The sequence below is a fragment of the Apus apus genome, chromosome 1 (genome assembly GCF_020740795.1).
Source record: "Apus apus isolate bApuApu2 chromosome 1, bApuApu2.pri.cur, whole genome shotgun sequence".
NCBI classification, from domain to species: domain Eukaryota; kingdom Metazoa; phylum Chordata; class Aves; order Apodiformes; family Apodidae; genus Apus; species Apus apus.
In genome coordinates this window covers 199,697,528-199,721,065 of record NC_067282.1, presented here as the reverse complement: position 1 = coordinate 199,721,065, position 23,538 = coordinate 199,697,528, and the positions used below count along the sequence as shown (strand labels likewise).

The following is a 23,538-nucleotide window of genomic DNA, read 5'->3' as shown; positions in this document are numbered from 1 at the left end:
CTTTATAGAGGGTTACCAAGCCCTATGGTCCTGTGTTGAGTAGCTTATGACCTGGTAAGAATTATCTTGTCTGAAATGTGAAACAAGTTACATTCATGCTTTGCAACTGTCTTCTTTTTTAATTCCTGCAACTCTAATAACACTCTGTCTCCCAAATTTGTTGGTACATTAAAAACATCATAGGTAGCAACATCTTCATACTTATCTCTGCATTTATGAAGTGCTAGCAACACTGTCAGTCCACTTCTGATGCTGGGTTTTACATTATGTGTAACCTACAGTATTGTTAGGTGCAGAGGAAGAGACAGAGAAGGAGGGGAGAAAATGTTGGAGGGAGAAACCAGATTGAAAAATACAGGGAAACAATTGTGAGCCTTGAGAATTGATGATTCTGGAATCGTAGAGAATGAAAGAGATGGGAGAGATGAGAAATCTATAGTTTACATTTCAGATGTGAGTGAATAGTAATTCTTGGGAGACTTTGATGCCCTACCAAGGAGCTTTTCTTCCTGGTTTCCACCAATGGGAGGCTAGATGATTTGTGTCTTACTAGATGACGAGTGTCTTGAGGTTGGTTTGCTCAAAGGGTTAAGCACTAGAATTTAGTGCTTGTGCTTTGTTCTAGCTGCTTTCAGGGCTGAGCCTTGTGGGTCTGAAAAGAACTGTATACTTTGTATCAATCTCTTTGTGAATATTAAATAGTACTTTTTTTTTATTCTATTGTCTCATGTATAAAGAGGTTCAGAAGAAAATAACCTGAGCTTCTTGGAAAATTCCTGTTGGTTTAACCACTTTCTAATGAATTTGGGACATAAATGTTGAGTGAGCATCATTTGGTTTAAAAAATGTGGTAACTCTTTGTGTGTGTTTGTACTCTTAGTTTATGACATTTGTGTGGTAGAGTGAGTTGGTTTGACCACCTTCACTAGTACTGGAATGGGTGAATTTTCTGTGATTTTTGTCTCATATCAGGTAAAGTCAGTGCCTCTGCTATTCACCCTGTCCTCTGCAGACAGACCTGACTTAGTGGTGAAGGCAGTGAATGCATTTGAGCTCCTGTGTTGTGAGATTTCACAGTATGGGTGTTACCTTGAACCACGGGTAATTTCACCTTAAGTTCACACCAGACTAAGAACAATAGTGGCTGAGCAGCCTGTAGCAGGCACAGTCTCATCTACTGATCCTGCTGTGGGAAAATAACCCCTAGCAGGAAGACAGCACCTGAAATTGCACCAGTCCAATCCATTTAGACTCCTTTTCCAGTGTGACAAGACTGCAGATGCTGCCAGATAGTGCAGCTCAGCTGGTGGGTGGTAAATAAGCCAACCTTGTGACATGATTGTGGGATTATCACCTAGCCTAAAGGTTAGGGTGACATTTCATTTAAGAAAATGTTGTATGTATTTCCCATCCTTTTAAAGTCTAATCTAATGTTGTTGTAGGTTTGGGTTATGTTTGTTTGTTGGTTTTTTTTTGCCAGAACAGGCTTTGTTGTTTTGGTAAGACAGAGTTACTGTGAGCAATGCAGCCTTGCAGTTTCCATGAATTTGAATGGAAGTTGTACTTAGAACTAGGGGAGTGTGTGTGACGTATAAAATCACTTTGTTCTCTATGTATCTTGTATTTTAGAATATCTTGATTAAGCACATATTATTGTCCAGTCTGTGCATGGTATTTCTAAATTGCCAAGTGATTTGTACAAAATGTCCCCACCCAATAGTGGAAAGGATTACTGCTGAATCAGAAAGACGGTCTTCCTTAATTATACTATTGATTAGCTGCCTGTTCCCTAGTCCTTAGCAAGCAGAAATTAAAAATAAAGCTGGCAAAAGAATGTGAATTACTGAACAAATGAATATTGGATACATACATAATACATCCAAATCCCTTGGAAGGACTAGTCAGAGGGAGGAGAATGGATAACTGCATTACATTTCTACTGCTTTCATTAATAATCAGTATGGTCTAAAATTTTCTTGCCCTGCATAATAGCTGAAATGTTGTATACCCTTTTTTTGTTGTTTTCTGTTCAACTATATTGACTTAGAAGTCCACTTCATGGGTCATATTATGGAAAAGACTTTACAATGGCAATTTGAAGATATGTTTCTTTATCCAGCTTTGCCAGTGATGTGTAACTTAAGGCAAATCACTTCCTTTGCCTCTTCCTCTTCCTACCTATTTATCTGTTATGTATCTATACATTGCTCAGGTCAGGGAGCTGCCCTTGCTGGCATTCTCAACTGTCTTAAGTACCAAGAAAACTTCAGCTGTCCAATCCTTCAGTACAAACCATTTGGCCTTAATGCAAATACACTGAGCATGACTGGATAAGTTTTGGCTGTTTTAAATATTTGGATTTTCTCATGATGTTGACACTTTGTTTGGTTGAAAAGTTCAGAATAATGAGTTAATTTTAATCCTTGTTATTTGTGTATAAACTAACAAAGACTTCAGAATGATGCACTCATTAAGGTAGTCAATGTTTCTGCCTCAAAATAAGCATTGCATTTTACTTAGCTGAGTTCACAAAAAACTTGTGGGTGGTGTGATCCTTATCTTTACAGGTTTGTTGCAGACTTTCAAAAACAGTGTTGTGGATATGTGATTAAAAAAAAAAAAAATTCCTTTCTAATTGGGATTCCTGTTAGGTGATTAAAACTTCTCTTTTGAACAAAAATCCTTCTAAAGCCCTGTTGAGTGTGTTGGTTTTCTTCTTGTTGCCTTAAGACATGATTGCCCTCCTTGAGACTGGTATAAATATTACCAATAGTTCTAATGATATGATAATGCCCTTTCAGTTATAAGATAATCTGGATATGTTGTCCAACTTCAGAGATTGTTCCTGTCCTACAGGACAGTAGTGGATGTTTTAAATCTGCAGATGCCACTATGGAGATTTTGAATGCTGAGATGGTCTTATTCTCCCAGTTGTTTAGTAATCACAACCACAGAGGAGAAATAAGAAATCCTTTTAGTTCAACCTTGTTAAAAAACAACCTATTGCCCTTTGACTTATTATAGAGGGGCATGTGGGAGACTGACTTTTCTGATGTGCACTTCAATGTTGCTAATTGACTCTCACTATTTTATTGGCCCAGCTGGTGCTGTGGATGTGTTATTACTAAGTTCATTTCTGAAAGGTTTTCAAGAAGCTGGTTAGACAGGTGAAGTAAAGAGTCTAAAGGCTGCTACTCAACCCTGCCCAGGAAACAGAATGAAGGGACCACCTGTGCCATGTTTTGTAGGGTTAACGGAGTAGGTGACACAACTCCCACTGAGCCAAGGGAAGGTTTTCAAATGTATTAATGTGCAGGATATGAAGGAACATGAGATGAGATGCAAATTTTTTATTTATTTAGGTGCTTGGTTAAAGCACAAGAGTGCTTGGTTAAAATTTGAGTGCCTGTTTCTGAGAACAATTGAGAAAGTCTGCTCCTTAAATGAGGTTTAGCCCACCAGGTTCCTAAGCACGTGGCTCAACTTTAGAACCCAGCAGATGTTTCAGGGTTTTTTGTTTTTAAGATAGCATTCTGATTATGTTTTTGTTAACAGACCTAGTGCTTCTAAGTGTTTCATTACAAATTATAAAGTTTTTTCTGAGATGTGGGGGAATAACAGCCTGTGTTCTCCTGACAGAACATAGGAGGCAGTGTTGTCACAGAGATGGGATGGGACTTGGAGCTCAGGATACATTTTTACAAGAACAGTAGCTGTTGGTTTAGACTTTAATGTAACCTATTTTAAGATAAAAAGTTCCACATGAGAGGATGGGGAAGATGAGGCCTTTGATATATTTTTTTTTCCTTGACGTTTTACTCGTATCCCTGTTTTTCTTAGCAATTTACAGTCTAGTACAAGATCCTCTTTTGAATGGTGCATGAATTTCTTATTTCTCTTAGCCCTTAAAGTTCAAAATTCAAGAAATAAAGATTCAGTTCAAAGGCTATTAAAGTTTCTCCTTGGTTCTTTTTTTATTATTGTTAAGGTTTTAAAATAAACTGAGGGGAAGTGTCAGGTACAGAATAACTTTTATAATCCTCATTATATTCATAGTAGTTTATTATTCACAGAATAATCTCAGTGTTCTGCAAATGAGTTCTTGGCTCTCCTAGCAGGATTTGTACAGGAGGTCTTACAAACCTTCTTAAATTGCTGTTCTTAGTGTTGAAAACTCAACAGCATAAGGGCTTCAGATAGTGTGTTGTCGAGTGTTTGCATTTGGAGATTAACATACAGCTGCTACCTATAAAGAGACCTTGAGCTTTCTGTTCTTGACATCTAAGTATAAATCTGTAAACAAGCTGTTGACCACAGCACAAGGCCTATAAGCAGTAGAGATTAATTCCTTCACTCTTAGCAGTAATCAAAATTACAATTTTCAAAGGCTTCAGAAAAGACAGTCCAGATATCACTCAGTGTTGGGTTCCTGAAGTCTTTCTGGATGTTGTTTCAAGCACCCCCAAACCTGAATAGGATGCAGGTTAGAGAAACCCTGCTTAGCCTTCTGCCTCTTACAGTCAAAATGCCATATGCAGTAGATCAGTTCAGCTGGGTCTGAACAATTAATGCTACAATAAGTTGGTAAAAAATATACAATTTCAACTACCTCAAATTGCCCGATGTCTACACCCAAAAAGGGGTGCTAGTAGCATCTTTTTGTTGACAAAAACTCATTATAATATTTAGAAGGAAATAGAGACTACAAAAACCTGAGCTTATTTTTGTGTTTCACTGGATTCTCCAATTTTTTTCTTCATTTGTACTCAGTCCTATGTCATTAAGGCTTAAGAAAAACATTACTCTGTCTTGCAGTGTTTTTGTTTATATTCATAATTTTGTCTGTTTGCTTGATTTGGCAGCAATACCTGAGCAGTCTTTGTGACTTAGGATGGCACCCAAGGGTTTAATTTTCTGACTTGCAAGGAAAGAGGAAGTATCTTTCCCCACAGAGCTCTCACCCAAAATGTTTGAGGGTTGAGCAGGGGATAATTCTGATTGCTTGTGAGGCTATTTTTCACTGCTGGAAGAGACTGCATCTTGTTGGAAGGGGGTGGATCACGGGTCTCCCAATCTCAAATATGGAAGTCAGTCAAGTCCAAGTGTGGAGGGACTGTAAAACTCCATGTGCTGAACTTCAGCTGCCTTTTCCTATATAGTTCATGATTGGTTCTGGGGGGAGAATACTTTCTTGGGCACGGTAGGCATACATGCTTGTAAGGGAGGAATTTTGAGTCTAGCCAAAAGTACAAGCTCTCATGAGTTTGTTTCTATTGCCTTGACAGATCTTAAATTGTGGGTAATATAAACTGTAGTTGAAGGATGTTATCTGTTTACATAGGCTTACAGATGTATATGATCTGTTTGATTACAGTACTTTGGGAAAGCATGTCTGCTATTGCCCTGCTTTTCTGTGTGCAGTGGATATTGAAGTCTAAACTACAACGTGTGAAATGTATGTCTGCTGGCAGCATACTGAATGAACTGGTCTTGCTAGCTCTTTGCTTCACACCGAAGGCTGGGCAGCCAAGTCTCACCAATGCAATGCTTATATTAAAGATGTTAGGCTCTTGGGTTGCTTGACTAAGTTTAAGGCCAAAGAGGGAGAGCATAAATGTTACCATTTAAGACTATTGCTCAGCAGTGACCCTCTGCACAGCTCTGTGCATCATAGTAGTTTGTTGCCAATAACGTCAGGGAGTACAGCTGGAAAGAAAATGCATGTTCTTTTGCTGATTCCCTGTGAAAGCTGAAAGGTTTATTGCAAGGTTTGCTGTAAAATGACAAAAATGTGCAGAGAAGTTGGTTTGGGTATGACTGCCTCCATTCTTGAAAGTTCCTGAAAGGTGATGCACAGTGTCAGCTACTCACAAGTGACAAACCTTGACATCTGCTTGCAGTTGTGGAAATAGTTTTGTTTATTCCCACTCTCAAGAGATTTGTAAGAGTGTTTCTTAAGGCTCTTAATTGAGCCAGACGCTTTGCTGTGGATCAGAAGTGCCGAGTGGCGCTGTTTTGCATCCCTAATTCATGGAAATGAATTGCTGTAAGGCATGGTGATGTCTGTCTGCTGTGTGGTTTGGGAAGTTAAAAGTACTAGGGAAGTCATGCTGCAATGAAACTAGATTGGAATACTTAAGTTTACCTGCTTCTTTGAGACTCCAGTTATGCCAACATGACAATAAAGAAAGGAGCAGAACTGTTGATTCAAACAGAAAAAAACTCTGCAGTGAATAGACACGTTTTAGCCACATGCCTGTCCAAATTCAAGTGCTTCCACTTAAAGAGGTGGAAAGAGGTGATTTTTATTTTTTTTCCTTCCTTTTTTTTCTCCCTGACCAGTGTCAAAAAACAGTTTGTTATCAATGTATTCAAGTTACTTGGTTTATATGTCTTGGAGATAATTTACCAGTAGTTTTTGTGATTCATATTCTTGGGTTACTTTTTTCACAATGGCTAAAATCTTGTAAAAGCAGTTTTTGATGCTTGTGCTTTACTTTTCCAGTTTTATTCACTGTACAGATGATTCCCCTGATCCTTCCTTGGACTATGAGGTAGGACTCTTTGCATAATTTCTGGGTAATTTAAACAAATTGCTCACATGCTGGGTGCCTGAGTATGAGCCCATAAAATTTGTTTGTTTATTTGTTTGTTTTTTTAATTTTGTTGCTTGGGCAGTGTGGGGAAGTCTGGTTAAGCACTGCAGGTCATCAGGAGTTAACTGAATTACAGATCAGATGAGCTAAAGTTCAGACTTCTGCAACTTCTTTCCAATTTCTTCTCATGTCTGTCAGGTTTTGCCAGGAAGGACAAGTTCAGTAGCTGAAAGTCAGATATTCTTAACAGTATGCTGCTTGTGAGTACCACAACTGAGGTTACTAAGAGGAGGTAGCTGTAGTGGCTGGGGACATCCTTAACTGAAGTGGTCTGTTGTATCTTGTTTCATATGCTCATTACCAGATTAAAATGTGAAGCTAGCCATGTAGATATTAGCAGTGCTTTAAATGGTTTGTGTGGTGCTATTGCTTTTATGACAGCATCTAGTCATTTCTCTAATCATAACTTTTATGTAAGGACAGCATTTGTCATCATCCTGTGGCCTTAAAGGTCTTTAGAGAAGAGAATGAACTTTGGTGGTTTGTTGGGGTTTTTTTTATGGGTTTTTTGTGTTTTTGTTTTTGTTTTTTTTAAAGCACTATCTAATGTGCTCTGAAGGTATCTTCAAAGGGAATCTAAAGCTGGAACAGAGTGTTTCATGTTTACACTATAGTTAGGAATGTCATCTTGATTACTGGGGCTTCTCTACTGTGATTGACAGGCGTTGGGAGTTTCCACTCTCCAGTAGCAGTAACTGAGGCCTTCAAAATAATGGATCCATCTGAATATTTCAGCTTAGGAAATGCAGAAACTTGAGAAAATGTCAGAGAAATGCTTTAATTACCAGGCAGTCTGTCCTGTTGGCTATAATAGTTTAGTTACTATTTCTATTCTGTGTCCTAATTTTAACTGGTTTGTGCCTTCAAAGGCGTCAGAATTCTGCTCGGGTGTGTACCAGAATAGAGGTTGATTTGGTTAAATTTAATTCTGCTCATCAGCTCTTTTGACTAGGGAGGAACTTTCTGCCAATTCCATTATAGATTTGTTGTGTTGTACAGCAGGGTTGGTGGTTTTTTTCCATGCTTTATCATGAATGTAACTTTAAAGTTGTTTTGTAAATGATTTCACAGTTATAAATGTAATACAGAGTGGATAAGCATGAGATAGTTACGGTGGGAAGGAGCCTCTGAAGAGCTCTCTGGCCCATGCTCATGCTCAAAGCTGGGTAAGCAATGTGATCAAAGTGGTTTCTTGGCATTTTATTAAACCTGGTTGGAAAACTTCAGTGGATGAAGGCTGCCCAACATCCATGAGGGAGCTGTCCCACTGCATGGCAGTCCTCATGGTGAAAAAATTTCTTCTTGTGTCCATTCTGAGCCTTTCTACTGTAAACTCCTTTGGATGAGATGGACTTTATGGTGCCTTCCAACCAAAAGCATTCTGTGATTCTATTAATACATTAAGTTCAATTGCTTTGAAGTATTTGCTAAGATAATTATATGAACTGCATGTTAAGATTGTTTTGTTTTCTTGTATTGGGAATAACTTCAGAGGTCATCTTATAATTTCAGCAAAACTGTAGTTCTAGAAGCTATACCCATTGACAAAATGTACCTTTCTGAAACAATACTTTGTAATTTGTTTTTCCTCTATAATAGCTTGTTCTTCGCAAATGGTGTGAACTAATCCCTGGTGCAGAATTCAGATGCTTTGTCAAGGAAAACAAGCTCATAGGTAAGAATTTTCTAAAAGAGGAAATTACTGGGTAAAGTTCTGAGGAGTTTCTCCAATTCCTTGAGTCAGAACTAAATCTGAAGACAGTTCTTTCTTACCTATCACACCTAATTTCTGGGATTAATGTTTTCTTCTTTCAGTTATTTTCCACTTTTATTTGAAAGCCTGACAACACAGCATGGTCAATATTACAGTGGAGATATTCTTAACTCTAATTGCTAGTTCAGAAACTTCACCCAAAGGCTGTTTTGTCAGTGCCTCTCCTATTCAGGAGCAAATGGCAGCATAGCCAGCTTGCAGAATAAATCCAGAGGCAGTTGGGTATTGGGCTGGTAAGATGTGAAAAGTGGATACAGAAAGTTGGGGAGGTCAGAGCATGTCCCATAGGTGTACGAGGTTGTCTGAGCTCATATTGTATTCAATGTAGCTTAGTCACAAAACCTGTCAATCTGTTACTCTGGTTCAAAAACCTGCTTGTAAAACATTTCCAGTGGCACCAAACAGCTAGGTTATCCACAGCATGCAGAGAGCTGGTGTGTGCATTGGGAGACCTGTGACAGCTGGAGGCCAGACAGATTATGCTACAGCATGCATTGCAGGCAGCTCTAGGGTAAATATAGCTGAATTATATTCCTCTAGATGTATTATTGACTATTCTCTGCTGTCTATAACAGGAGCATAGACATGTAGTGCACATATGGGTGTTTGACTTGAGGGGTTTGATTTCAGGCTAAATACTATTCTGGAGTTTGAATTAATTTTTGGTGTGGTCTACCATGGAACCCTCAGAGATGAACAGAAATGTAAATAGCACAGGACTGTTGTTCATTTGTTGTTAACAAAATTGAATCATTCTGTGTAAACTCTTCTGACAAGGAAATGTTACAGCAGTGATGTAGCAAACCTCCAATTCAGACTTTATAGGAAGGAAGGTGATGGTTTTGTTTTGAAGCAAAAAAAAGTTTGCTCATTTTTGTCTGTCTCATGCCTACTTATTCACAAGGACCAAAATGCATATATTCAAGTGGTTCCTTGTGATGATATGGAAGTGAAGAGATAATACCTGTCTAGTCCTCATTGTTTTTCCTGGCTTCTTCTCAGCATGGTGACTACGTGTTTGTTTTGGATGTGCCTTTTTGTACCTGTTAGGGGCTGTCAGCAATTTGTCTCCATCCTGTCCCACCTCTGTGAATCATTAGGAACATACTCCCTGTTTTTTGTTTCCTGATCTGGGTGTCCTATGGAGTTGCACATAGAAGGTTTGAGATGTGCTAATCTAGGCGCTGTCAATACATACCATTCTCCTAGTACTTTTATTTGGCTGTTCCATCTGGTGCTTCCACACTCATCTTCCAGCCTCTCTCCATTCCAATTGCAGATTTTATTACAGGTCTTTGTAGCAGAGTTTATCTTGCTAAGAGTAGAGATTCTCCATTAAGCTGCTGTTGCTTAGTGGCTACTGACATAGCTTTATGAAGGGGGAAGAGCTGAATTCTGTGCTATTATGTGATGCTGGAACAGCACAACTGCCAAAGATGTGCATCCCTGTAATAACGTCTAAAACATTTGAATGTAGATTTATTATAGAATCTCTATCTAGTACTTTCAAATACCTCAAAACTTTTTTACACTGGCTAATTAAATGCACTGTGTTTCATTACTAGATTGGAAACTCAGTAAGAAACCTGGTAAGAAACTTCGTAGATCTACCAATATGGGGTTTTTTTTAGCCAGCACTCCAGCTGCATTTCTGAAGACAGTTCCAAGATTTTTCACAGTATGTTCTCATGCTCTTAAAATTAATGTCTGTCAGTCAAGCTCAGGAGTGATACTTGCACAGTGTAGTGAATAAATTTCCAGTCACATATTGGTTTCTCCCAATATGCCACCATCTCTTAGTTTTTGTTTTTAGACCTCAGTTAAGCTTTGCAGTGCCATTAATAATTCAAAGTTCCACTGACATCATAAACTTTCTATGTGTTTCTTAAGGAGCACATCTTTGGAGGCAGTCAGCATTGTTTTACAGTAAAACTTAATATCTGTGTTTTATATATGGCTAAAACAGCAGACTGCCATAATTGATACATCTTCCTGGGGGAGTTCTGGCTTTTTTTTTTATTCACTATGTACTGATGAGGCAGGTCTTGATTTGATAGCTGTCCAGCAGGATGTTGCAGTGGCTTTTGCTGACAGATCCTGCATGAGAACTGCCACTTATGACGCATGCAACAATATAATCCTATTTATGTCAACTTCTTGTACCCAAGCAAATGTCTGAAATTAAGAGCTTGTGATGTAGCTGGGATAGTTTATCTAATGTCAGATGTGCAAGAAAGCCCTCGAGAGGGGCAAAAGGGAGAAAGGCCATTTCATTTGTTTTAGGATTTCATGTTTCAGTTGTACTACCTTATCAAACAGGTACACCTTACTCCAAGCTTTAAAAATGGGTTAAATGAGAATCTTTATGGTACACTAGGATCTATCATCTTTGCTAATCTGCAAGCTTAGCCCCTGCTTCTTTCATTTCATGGTTCCAAATTCTGATCCCTACATCTGATATGCAGAAGAAAAAAGGTTTTTGACCAGAGTAACCACAGAGAATATAACTAAAAGGAAAAGGCATGAAGTGGAAATTAAAACCACAGGCTAAGGTTCTTACTGAAATTCACTTAAAAATGGTCAAAATGTGTATATATAAAAGGAGGTTTATAAAATGTAGGGTAGACTGTTCAACGAAAAAATCCTAATGGAAGTTCATAAGTCTTGGAGAATAAAGCCAAACAGTTAAGTAATTCTTAATGGCTGAATGGTCTCTGAAAGCTGTATTGTATCTGGTTGGGTTTTTTTGCATGCCTAAAGCTCTTTCTAATAAACTGAAATTGTTGACAGGTGTATCACAGAGGGACTACACTCAATACTACGATCATATCTCTAAGCAACATGAGGAGATCTGTAGATCAATACAGGAGTTCTTCAAGAAACACATACAGTATAAATTCTTGGATGAAGACTGTAAGTATCTTGAGGGGAGCATGGGGAAGGGAAGAGAGGAGGTCTGTGAAGGTCTTTCAGTGCTTATTGTGCACAGTTACACAGACTTAAAAATAGAAATGAAGAACCTACCTCTTTGAAGTTCTTTCATAGGATACTGGGAGGTTTGAAATTTAAAGGGCTTGCAGGGCAAGCTCCATAGGAGTGAGACCTGTCCTCCTGCCCCCTTGCTGTTGCTGAGCTTGGCTCCTCCACAGCACATTGAGTTGCAATGTGCTAAAATCCCAGTTTACTGCTGGAGATCAGTGGGAAAATGGGTACTTGTCAATAAATAATGGCATCCCTGATATTTAAGTGTGTGGATATACATTTCTGTCTTCACAGTTACTGTTTTCACAGAGCTTGGTTCTTTTTAACTTGGGAGAGTCTTAAAGCTCTTGTGTCTAGAGCATGGAAAGCAATGTAGTTTTTGAATTACTATAAAATTTGGAACATAAAAACTGAAGGAATAGGCTGGAGCTTTTCAGGAAAACACAATGAAGGAGGAAAGGTTCCCTCCAGAAGCATAATGACTTTTTCTTGGAAGGCTTTTTCCCCCTATACTTGTTTTTAATTAAGAACAATTCTAAACCTGAGAAGTGAGGTAGGAAATGCTTAACAAAAGGCATTCAGTAGTAAGAAGAATATTTGTTTGTAAACTTGTTGCTAAATTATTGATGTATTCCTTGAAAAATTATTTTTAAGTTTCTTTTCAAGAAGTTACAGTAACTTCTCCTAGACTATTGATGCACAGCAGTTTAGCTGCTGAAACTTTTGAATAAAGGCCACGGTGCTTGATATACCTAGGAAGCCCAAGTAAATTGTCTTATTCTTTAAATGTGGAGTCCTTTGCAAATCTTACTGGAAATGGTTTCCTGATATGGTTTAGTGAGAATTGAATAGTGTTCTGTTGTGATGGGTGATCAGGAGTGGTGAAAAATATGGTGGAGGGATTTAAATTGGGTTTGGTGTGGACTGAACCTCAGTTTAGTAAAATACATAAGCATAGTAATTGTCTGACAGTTGTGTTGTCTTCTATAAAGCTTTGAATACTCAACCTTGAGGTAAGTTTTGAACATGGTTAATTACTTTGCTGAGCCACCAGAGGAGTCAAATAGATCTGTCATGTCTGATTTTCTGAAAAAGATACCTTCTAATGCCAGTCTGGTTTACATTAAAATTCTTAATAATTTGACTCTGCAAGGTTCCTCTGCAAGGTCCAGAAAGTTGTCCAAGCAACAGTCCTTGAGAAGACTAGTAGTCTCAAAATCACTATAATAATTTAAGACATCTGTAGCATTAATGTTTTGAAGTAAGATCAGGCATATAGATCTGACATTCTGATTACTGTATTTTAATTTTCCTCTGTGTTCCAACATCATTTTAGCTGCTATGTAATCAACTGATAGATAAGAATTTAGGGCACTGTTTTTTTTAAATTGATGCCTAGATTTAGGCTCTGAAACTGCTGCGTAGTGAACTGAAAGATCTGAAGCATCAGCTTGCATAAAGGATGTAAAACTGGGCCATCCAAGTTACCTTCTGTGAAAAGGAGGTTTCAGGGTGACCTTCTGGGATGAAGGTTTATTAACCTTTTGTTTCTAGGCACTAAATGCTGGGGACTTGTTAATCTGCAGAGAAATGGCATGCAGAAAATGTTTTTTGTTTTGTTCTGTGTTTTTTGTTTTTTTTTTTACCACCTTTCATTCATCCACCATCACATCCCTTGATCCGCTGTCTGGAAGCATATGTGTTGTTAACAATAGAAAAGTGGGTTTGTTTGCCTGTTTGCTTTTAAAAGGAAAGGTATTACAGCTTTTTCCTGACTTCTTGTTTTGTTGAGTATTTTCATGCTGTTTGCTCTGCTTTTTCCAGTTGGTCTGGTAGCATCTCCAGATGGAAGAGTTGAGTCAGAGCAGTAGGATAACAGATGGGTGAATGCTTTATAAATACTTTTGATATTAAAACTTTCTAAATACCTTTCATAAGAGCCCAGTAAGAACAGTGTTCTGGAGGTATCTGGAGAACTGAGCCATGGCTTCCCCTCCACTTTGAATGATTGCTGGTGAAGTTTTACTACAGTCTTACTGGCACACAACACTCCTGCTCTGAGGTGGTCCCTAAGAAGAGAAAACCATTCAGGGTTTCTTCTCTGCTCAGTGTTTGTGAGTGTCCTGAGCCTAGTCAGCAATGTGCAGTCAGTCTTAACGGGGATGTAAATCCTGCTGAGTGCCAGTAACCTGGATGACTGCAGCAGGCTTGTGTTAGGCTGACAGGCATCATTTTGTACTAAAGCTCAGATGCAAGTTTTCCACTAATGAACTGTGACTAATGAGTGTACACGGTACAGGCGACAAGTCGAGTTAGAACAGCTGGAGGAGAGAAGTCAAGGGTTGCTGTGCTCCTCTATGCATTGATGCCTGACTTAGCTTGTCTTCTTGAGAAAACACAGCACTTGGTTCCGGAATGAAATTTTAAATTGACGCAACCGAGCTTGTGCAAAAAGCTGCATGGATTTTTAGGCTGTATGGTCAAAACCAGTTATGTCACTGGCTCTGGTGCTGTTGAGTTGTGGTTTGCCTTTAGTCCAGCCAGCTTCACATGAAAGGTTAGATTAAGCTGCTGAGTAGCTTTACATGCATGAATGTGATCAATCAACATCCCTGTTATTTGATGGGCAGCTTCCTGAGTAGCTGCAGAGGCTCAAGTGTTCTTCAGTCATATCCTGAGTTTAGTTTATCCCACATGTATTGGGAAATCTCTTGGCTGAAATATTCGCTTCCTTATTAGTGAAGGAAGTGACGACACAGCATTTGTCTGAGGGTTTTCTAAATACATTCTTTTTTCTTTCTGCTAAATGGGTTCAACTTCTGCATGTAGTCATGCCTGATTGCTTATCTGTCCATTTCCCTAGCTGAATAGAACAGCAAATCAAAGATTTGTTTAACCACACAGAACACAGCCTTATAGAAAGATGCCTGTACAAAGATTCATGCTTAATTAAGTCTAGGGGAGGGACAATAGTGCCACTAGCAAGGCAGCTTGGTGTCAGTCACCAAGGGTCTGTTTGAAGGAGCTGTTGATAATCAGTGAGTGAGCTGTAGCTGCTCTGGGTTACGTTAAACATGGCCATTTCACTGCCACCTCCTCAGCACACCCACTCACTGTTTTGTTTCTACAACCTGTTTGTCTTGTTATCTGCTGAAGTCCTAATCTCCTTTAGGCAGGAACTTTCTCATATTAAATGTTTGTGCAGTGTCTAGCATGGTGGAGTCTTGATCCCTCATTTAAATTTCTCCATTCTGCTGCAAACCAAACAGCAGTAATGTCAGAGATAAGCTTCTCTCTGGGCTAAGAGTTCATCAGATGTTTTTTGTTGGGGGAGGAAAAAATGGAAAACGGAAATCAGAATCAAATGGAAAAACCTGACAGCTGATCTCTCAGTGCATTAACAGTAGTTCTTGAAATGTTTCAGCTCCCTCTTGGAAATGAACCTAATTCTGGCTTCCAGTTCTGCAGACACACTTACTTTGCAGGTTGTGCTTTGTACATAAGTATCTATTAAAATTTAGACATAATCTGAAATGATATATATATATATTAAGATTAACTTTTTTTCCCTTCTTTTCAGTTGTTTTTGATGTGTACAGAGACAGCAGGGTAAGTGAATAACAAGTTGTATATAATAATGTATTCTGTGGAAACTCTACCTGAAATGCTACAGAGATGAAGCTTCATCTTCCTAGAACTGGTCCTGGCACAAAAAAAACCCAACTAATCAAACAAAAACCTACTTGATGTTACTGTTCTGTTCCCTGGGTCTTTTTCTATGTTAGACACTGTCCACAGTGGGAGAATAATAACAGTAGGGGTGTCTGAATATCCAGATAGTGATGGAGTGGGAGAAATGTCGCATCTGAACTTCAGGTTCCAATATCTGAGTTAGTCACCGTAATTGCTCCAAGTATCAGTTGAGAGAAATAGTCCAGATAAGCTGTACTCAAAGGGCACACATGTATTGTTTTAAAAGCAAGCACAACAAAAATGCAGGATCATAGAATCATAGGGGTTGGAAGGGTCCTCTGAAGATCATCAAGTCCACCCGCCTGCCACAGCAGGAACATCTAGGCCAGATCACATAAGAACGTGTGCAGACCATCCCAGGCTCAGATGGTCAGTGTTAAGGATGCTGTCAGGGAAAATGAGGAGCAACACTTCAGCACTGAACCAGGTTCTGCCATTGGGTACTTTGCCTCACAGCTGAGGCATGAAGACAGATTATATATGTAAAAGGTTTCAGCCTGTGTGATCTCAAATGAGCAGCATTTCTTCATCTGTCAAGATAAAATTTATCTGCTGATAGATATCTCTCAGTGCATTCTACCCTCAGGCCTTGCAGACTGCCAGATAGCCCTTTGTGTGTCAGATTCTCCTTTCACACATACTTTTGTGGTTTGCAGTTGTATTATTCATCTCTCCCTTTGTATGTGAGTTATAGGCAGCAAAAGAATATTGAGTGTTGCTGAATGTGATTAATTTCTAGAGCCTGTGTTCCTCATCAGGCTTGTTGCACAGCAACCTCACCTACAGAATGAGAGAAATGTCCAGTGTCTGCTTATTTTAAAGTCTTCCAACTGAATATTCAGCTTGGAGAAGCTCTCACTTTAATACAGTTGTGAATGAGAGCAGCCCCCTCTCCGTGCTTGCTTTAGTTACTTGAGAGACTGTATGGAGGAGGCTGCCACAAGTCCTGCTCCTTCAGCTGGAGCGTGGCATAAGAACAGCAGTGGCCTGGTTGAGAAGAAGATTTTGTGTGTCTGCCTTTCCTGTTGCGTTCTCTTCACCAAGCTCATCTGAGTTAGTACCTGACCTGTAGATAAGTAATTTTTTAAGGAAGAAATGTCTTCCAAGTTGGATGATCTGGACTCCTGGCCCCAAAGAGGTTATGCTGCAGAGCTGGTAGCCTGTTTTCATTTTGATCCACTTCTGTTTTTCTTTATTTTTTTCTCAAGCCTGAGAATCACCTCTGCTGTTTCTCCTTGTGTATCTCCCAGGTGTTAACAACTTGTAACCATGTCCAAGACAGGTCACTGTGGTAAGATTAAGAAATGCAGTTGAGTGGCTCCAGACCAACGTTGGCCCTCAGCTGCTTTTAATAACATGCAAACTAGTGCCTGTGTCTCTTCCTTGTGAGCACTGTCACTGTGCATGAAGGTGCAGCTGGAGATAGGGAGATATAACAGTTCAGTTTGCATTTTATCTATCATTTAACTTCCTTTAAACTTTGTCACAGGCACTTCCTTTCAATGTTGCTTAATGCTTTAGTAAAACAAAGTGTGAAGCTGAAGTGATATGGTTACTGACCAAGAGTTATATTTACTTTAGTGAACCCTGAAAAGGGTTATTTAGTTTGTTTTGCCATTTCTCATCGATTTACAGCTACCAAAGCTCAATACTGATTTAAGAACATCCCGGGGAAAGACTTGGTGGTGTAGATGGTGTGCTGCTGTCTGCAGGGAGGGAAAAATACTGCTGGGTGCTCACAAAAAACAGGTGTTGCTTTTAGTAGTCTCAAAACAAACTTTAGGTTTTCCAGGATACATCTCTTCTCTAGAGAAATCATGTTGTGTTCCTATGAAAAAGCTGCATTTCATGTATTTAGGGTGAGGAGGAGTCTCCATAAAAGCCTTTCAATAGGGACATTTTTTATTAAGTATGAACATCTCTGATGCAGGGAAAGATTCTCTGAAGTGCTGAATGAACTTTGCCAGCCATTGCTTCTCTCTGTGATTAAATTGGTTCATTAGCTTGTTTTTCTAGTGTGATAGAATGAATCTAAAATTACAGATTCCTCCTCCTCCTGCCTGGGAGCTAACAAGATGTCCCCATTAGCAAAAGTAAAACATAATGAGAGTTTGTGAAGAAGAGCAGAGATGGAGAATGATAGCAGAGCTCGCCCCTGGTTGCTCCCTGCACCAGTGCTGTCAGGACTGGTGCAGAGGTGTTGCAACTTGGCCGTGCAGATTTGTGCTTTTTCACCCTTCCAAAACAAGTGAGAAACCACTCAGGTCTGGGTCCCTGCAGTTTGCGGTTTCTTTTGTTGCCATCTGGTTTCAGTGCATTGGCCTCTTAAAATCTTCTTTGACCCCCCACATCTGCTCTGAGAGAGAGAGATCTGTGAAAGTCTTGTGTGCAACCACACACTCAGCCATCAGGGTGCTGGCTCAGTCCCTGGTTTTATCTGTGTTGGGACTCCCCTCACCTGCATGAGCAACTTGCTATGGATGATAACAGACCAGCCAGTGGGGGTGGGAGAGGAAGTCTCCATGTTACTCTGACTGAAGGCTTCAAAAGCATCTTTGTAAGTTAGAAACCAGACGACCATAGTGTAAATCATTGAAGATGCTTGTTGTTTGTATCAAGGTAGGAAGGATCCTTTAAAGAAAGAAGATCCTTGAAGAATGAGGGAAAGAAAGAGAAAGTGAAACAAGTTTTTAGTAGCTAAACAGTCATCAGGTTTGGTTTCCAATTCCAGTAGATCTTTAATAAACACAATAAAAGTCCTGCTTATGTTACAGCAGCGTTTGTATTTCCATATTTGATAGGTCTGTTTTCTTCCAGATTTAATACTTGTTTGCCAAGTTCTAACTACCAGTTGCATTCATACTTCATTATAGTTTATTATTATGGTCTGTGTTATTAGAATATACGACACTTTCTTGGGTGAGAAAAGATGGCCCTGTGCTGGGTGTTGTATCTTGAAATGACTCAAGGAACAAAAGCTATTTCTTGCTCCTCTGCAGACATCTCTGTTACCTTTAATAAGTCATATTAGTCTCTTTGCTTTCATTTTTCACCTGTAAAACAGATATTCTGTTGTGCATACTGCCAGAACTGCTGGAATCACAAATACAGTAAAGGTGAGGCAGGAGGAACTAGCCTGGACTACTAGTAATGGTTATATGAAAAATGCCTTTAAGTTATTTTTCTCTATATCTGTCCACCTTTCAGCTTTCATGATCTCCACTAACATTTTGCAGATCCTCCTCTGTATTTATAGTCCCGAGACCAGGAACAGCAATTCTTGGAGACTGCTGAACGTACAGCAGTGCTGAAGCAGCTTTTGATGGAAAACAAAATCTTTGTTTGGGTGGAGTGGTTTGTTTTATTGGTGGGGTTTTTTTTCCCCCCATTTCTTGTTCATGCTGTCTGGGGATCTTGGAGGACCATGGGGATTAGACAGAAATTCTGAGGTCTCATCTGAAAGTAGCTTGCACAGAACTGAATTAAGTTTATTTGAGCTCTGATTTTCTGTTGTGTTTTTTTTTTTTTTTTAAAGTATATAACAAATTACTAAGTCATAGCTTGCTGTGTTTTAAAACTGTCTAATGTAAAGGATGTTAGAATTTTTAAAGTATTTAAAGCCAGATGACCAATTTTGACATCTTTTTATCTGAAGACCTAGCATACTACTGTAATATAATATGTGTTTTCTGATTATTATTATTTTTTTCTAAATTCTGTGTCTTGTTTCAATTCTTCTGTTGTTCCATTGCAGGGTAAGATTTGGTTAATAGATTTTAACCCATTTGGTGAAGTAACAGACTCCCTGCTGTTCACATGGGAAGAACTGACCTCTGGGAAAAACTTGAAAGGAGACCAGAGTGAAGGGGAAGAAGCAGAACAGGTACATCCCTGTGGTGAGGGAGGCTGGTCAACAAATCCAACAGGTTTTATGGCCTTTTCTCCTTTCTTTGTTATAATCAAATCATGATGCAGACTCCATTGAAGTAAATGGATGTTGTTAGCTCATGAAATGTAAACTCTTTGTAAGTAAAATCTACCTTATTGGACAATAATCTCAGTAAGCATTGCATGCTAGTTTTATATGCCTTCAAGGGACATTTTTGTTCAAACAGTACAAGCCCATATTGCAGCTTTGACTACATTGTGAAGAAGATGCCCTGAAACTTGCTTTTATGTAGTTTTGATGCATTCTTTTCAATTTCTCTTAAATTCTGTTACTTTTCTGTTTAGTTACTTAAAGTTCTGCTTTGTTCCTGGTATCTGTCAGACAATCTTCAAGAAATCCAGATTTATGTTTGGGGGGAACCAAAAAGAAGCTTAACTTTTGTCTCTTCGTCATACCAAAAACCCTCAGGGATGCCTTGTCCTCTGGTTGAACTTCCTGGGCTTTACTGAGCAGTATCTCTTTTCTATCTTTCTTTCAAGCTGCATTGTCTCCATAAAAACAAATAACTTCCTGCTAATACAGAGGGAGGAATAGTCTTCATTTATTTGTATTCAAGCTTTTTTTTTCTCACTGCATGCCTGAGACAGAGTCCTCATACAGTAATGAGTCCTTGGACAGGTGCATAGAAGATACAAAGCAGCAGGTTACTTGAGCTTGGAAAGCACTTGGTAGTTGTCTGAGGAGAGACAGCTAGTCAGATAGTGTGGGCTTTCCTTTATTTTCTAGCTGTTAAACTGCTTTAGAGGTAACTGAAATGACTTGCTTTATTGAGCTGATTGTAGCATTTGAGCTTTGCTTTAGTTCTGTCACCATTTTCATAGCATATTGAAAGGGAAGCACACCACTCTGCAGGCCATGTTCTCTTGGTCTCACCATGTGGCTGTTGCTGTATGAAAACCCATTCAATGAACCTTCCTGCTAAAAGTTGTGTCTCCTTTATTAAAACACACTCCCAATTCTTGAGCTGTCCATGGGGCAACTACATTTTGGGTTGAAGATTTCTTTTTCTCAGTGCCAGACACTTGACACAGTTTTCTCTGGTGTGAGCATGGATGAAAAGTAGGACTTGTCTTCATACTTCAGCTTAAAACCCATCGCAGAATCTGGTCTGAAGTTACTGAACTTACAGTGAAGCTGCTTATTGCCATCCAGCAGGCAGTTATGTTGCATGTCAGGGGGTGTTGAACTGAAAATTACATCCTTACCCAAACCCTGTTGCTAGAATTGACTATTCAGAGATTTTTAATTTTTTAAATATTTTATAGAGATACCTTTCCTTTCAGTGAGTAGATTGGTTTGAAAGCTTAGGTTATAATTTCAGCAAGGTTGTCTTTGTGAACATGGAACGAGGAACCCGTGAAGACAACTTCACGGGTTCTATGGTAAAGATTTTCTTTATCCACATATTTATGTAGATACTGCTGCTCAAAGTTCTTTATAGCTTCATTATTACAGCACTGTTATAAGCATATCTTAAATGCATTAATAATTGATAGATGGTAGAAACTTCAAAGTGAGGGAATGGATGCCTTTATTTGACAGTTACTAACATTTTTGCTTTTAAGTGGGCAGAGTTTTTAAGAGGAAAACTACAGTTTTTATAAAGTGCAGATTTAATTGAATGCTAAATAAACTTGGTGGCAAAATGACTTAAACAATCTCATGGAGGAGCTGAAGAGACTTTGCTGGCTTTATTCACATACACTGTTCTTGTCCTATCCAATATCTTTTCCAAAGGACTATCCAGTTTTCCGTTGTACGAATAGTAAAGTTACTGTCCAGCCGAGTCCCTACCTGAGCTACAGGCTGCCAAAAGATTTTGTGGATCTTTCTACAGGAGAGGATGTTCACAAGTTAATTGACTTTCTTAAACTGGTAAGAAGTAGTGGACAAAAATCTTTCTGACCTTCCATCTTTGCGAAATGGCAACATGAAAGTGCCTTGTATTGTGTTTTTGTAATGAACATAGGTTACACAATTACAGAAATGCTGTATTCAGCTGTCATACACTGTATTGTTGGGTTGGATTTTATTATTTTTAAGTGATGCAGAGCAAGCTTTATTACTGATCTCACTTTAGTTAATTAATTTAATCTTTATGGGAAGCAATGAATGTAGTTTAACAAATCTTACTGAAGGACCTAGCTGTTTTCTTGTTTAAATGTAAATGCAAATGTAGTATAAATTGAAGTTATATTTTATTAATGGCTAAAGCTAATGCTTTTCAGAAGTTCCTTACAAGTTAGAAGATAAGTATATTAGGAAAAAAACCCACACTTGTTCCTTTCTCAAGACAATTTCTTTGTTCCTCTGAACAGTGACATGAAAACATGATATCTTCATAAGCTGGGGAAGGGAGGGCAGGTTGCCTTCATCTTGAGCACTGACTTCTGCCATTACCATTATGGTTTCTGGTCCTTGTGTATCCTGTTGGTTACCATATGGGCAAAAACTTGTTCTTTACTGGAAATAAGATCCTATAGTTTGGAATGGGGGGGAGAGTTGATATTGCTTTGTTCCATTTACTGGAAACATTATATCTTACCATGCAATAAATGGCTTCAAAATGCAGTTGTTGTCTAATATCCATTGTCTCTGGCAACACTTGTCATAATATATTAGTGCTCTTATTTCAGATAACTGTGTCCTAATGTTATAAACTGTCCTGTTCTATTGGCAGAAAAGAAATCAGCAGGATGATGACTGATCAAGAAGCATGACACTGAATTACAAGCAAGAGATGTGACAAAAGCTATATTTAGCAACACTATTAAGCTATTGTTTAAAGAAAACCTGCTTCTATAGTCAATGAAAGATCTGAAGAGCTGTTCATCCTGCGTGTCTGTTGGTTTATATAAAAGTGTAGAAAAGCTTTTCATGGAAACATGAAAGGTCAGGGTGAGTTCTCACTGGATTCCAGGTTAAATGCAGTTATACCATGGTGCAAGCAAGCAACAATCTAAGTGCAACTGAACGACTGCTTCCCACCTCATAATGTGAAGATTGATGCCATTGGACTCCTCAGTGATAAATATGACAACATTTAATGTGTGTGCAGTTAGAATATCAAGTATTGGCTGAATTTAAGCACAGTCTTGCTTAAAATACAGCATAGTTATAAGGAAAGAGAGGAATGTATGTTTATTTCTGTAGTAACCTTTTAAAACTGTAAATTGACTTTGTTTTGGGAGCACTTCTTATCCTTTATGTAGAAAAAGACAAGCAAAAAAAAGTAAATAAGACTTTTTTTTTCCCTTTGTTATGAGGGTTAATACGTTATTTCAGGGAACAGCCATAGCTCTAGTAGACTATTTAAGGTTGGAAAATTTAGGATTTTGGGAATTTGCAATTTAGAATGCATTTCAAGTCAAGTAATATTTTCACAGTGGCTAGAGCTGTGAAATTTGATAACTTCACCAAATTTCATTTAATTTTCCTAGTAAAGCTGTCTTGAAACTTATTTTTTAACATGATTACATACTAGATATCATCTGTGGCTTTAATATAAATAGTTAAGCAAGATACCAACCTGTAATTTTATATGCCTACTCAATCTTGTTTCTTTTATATCACATCTCTGAGTTTCTTAAGAAAATGATTACTCTTTTAGCTCTTAAAATTCTGTATTTGTTTGGTTGTACTTCATGTTTTTTTGTATAAAAGGAAGCTTGGCTAAATTTGGGGAAACAAGCTCTTGTTTGCTGTTATTTGGGAGGTGGGGGGAGGACAGTTTTAGATAAAGAACCAGCTAACTTGGATTTCGATGTCTGCATGGCATCAGTAGTTTGTTAACACTGTGCACAATTTATGTTGAAACATAAGGACATTTGGAGGTCCTTATAGCCCCTGGAAACTGGTTCCTATTTCAAACCAGTTATGTGATACTTTGTGTGTATATATAAAGCTGTTCGTGTTTCTTTGCCTTGCTTTCGTTGTCAAATTGATATGGTACTCAGTTACAATCTGTTCTTAGATGTTAAATCTGAGCTTGGATGTTAAATTATTACTTACTGTCTTTATTTAGCTTCAGTTTTGAATGAATACTGACTCCACATAAAGATGGTGCAGATTAAGAACCCAGTTCTACAAGGTGCATTGATGGAACATTGAACACTGGCCCAGCACCTGGCTCCCTGAGGGGCTTTGCTTGTTGAGAGCCTGTGCTGGTCTTCTAGTTAAAGGACCACCACAGGAACATGCTGTGCTGCTCCTCTGTCCTCCCCAGTGCCCTTTGGCAGAGCTGAACTCTCCATCCCTCATCAGCTTCAACAGCTGCTTAACATATTCAAAGACTTCTCTTCATGGTCATGTAATAAGTGAATTCAGAGTTTATTTTTCTCCCCTATGATTTGCTAACAGATAGTGAATATGAATTAATGGACTGTTCAGCCAAGCTATGAAACACTGATAAGTAACTATTTCAG

General features: G+C 38.6%; 1 protein-coding gene across 2 annotated transcripts in view; it reads left to right on the top strand.

Moving 5' to 3' along the window:
• CDC123 (cell division cycle 123) overlaps positions 1–23,036 on the top strand; it is a 32,508-nt gene extending 9,472 nt beyond the window's left edge. The window contains exons 7-13 of one of the 2 annotated variants that reach the window (XM_051608464.1): positions 6,506–6,554; positions 8,256–8,331; positions 11,221–11,343; positions 14,993–15,021; positions 18,920–19,048; positions 20,852–20,989; positions 21,795–23,036. In XM_051608464.1, coding sequence (XP_051464424.1) covers positions 6,506–6,554; positions 8,256–8,331; positions 11,221–11,343; positions 14,993–15,021; positions 18,920–19,048; positions 20,852–20,989; positions 21,795–21,821 — 571 coding nt within the window. In that variant the 3' untranslated portion in view covers positions 21,822–23,036. The other variant, XM_051608465.1, reaches the window with a different exon arrangement.
• Positions 23,037–23,538: the final 502 nt, after the last annotated feature.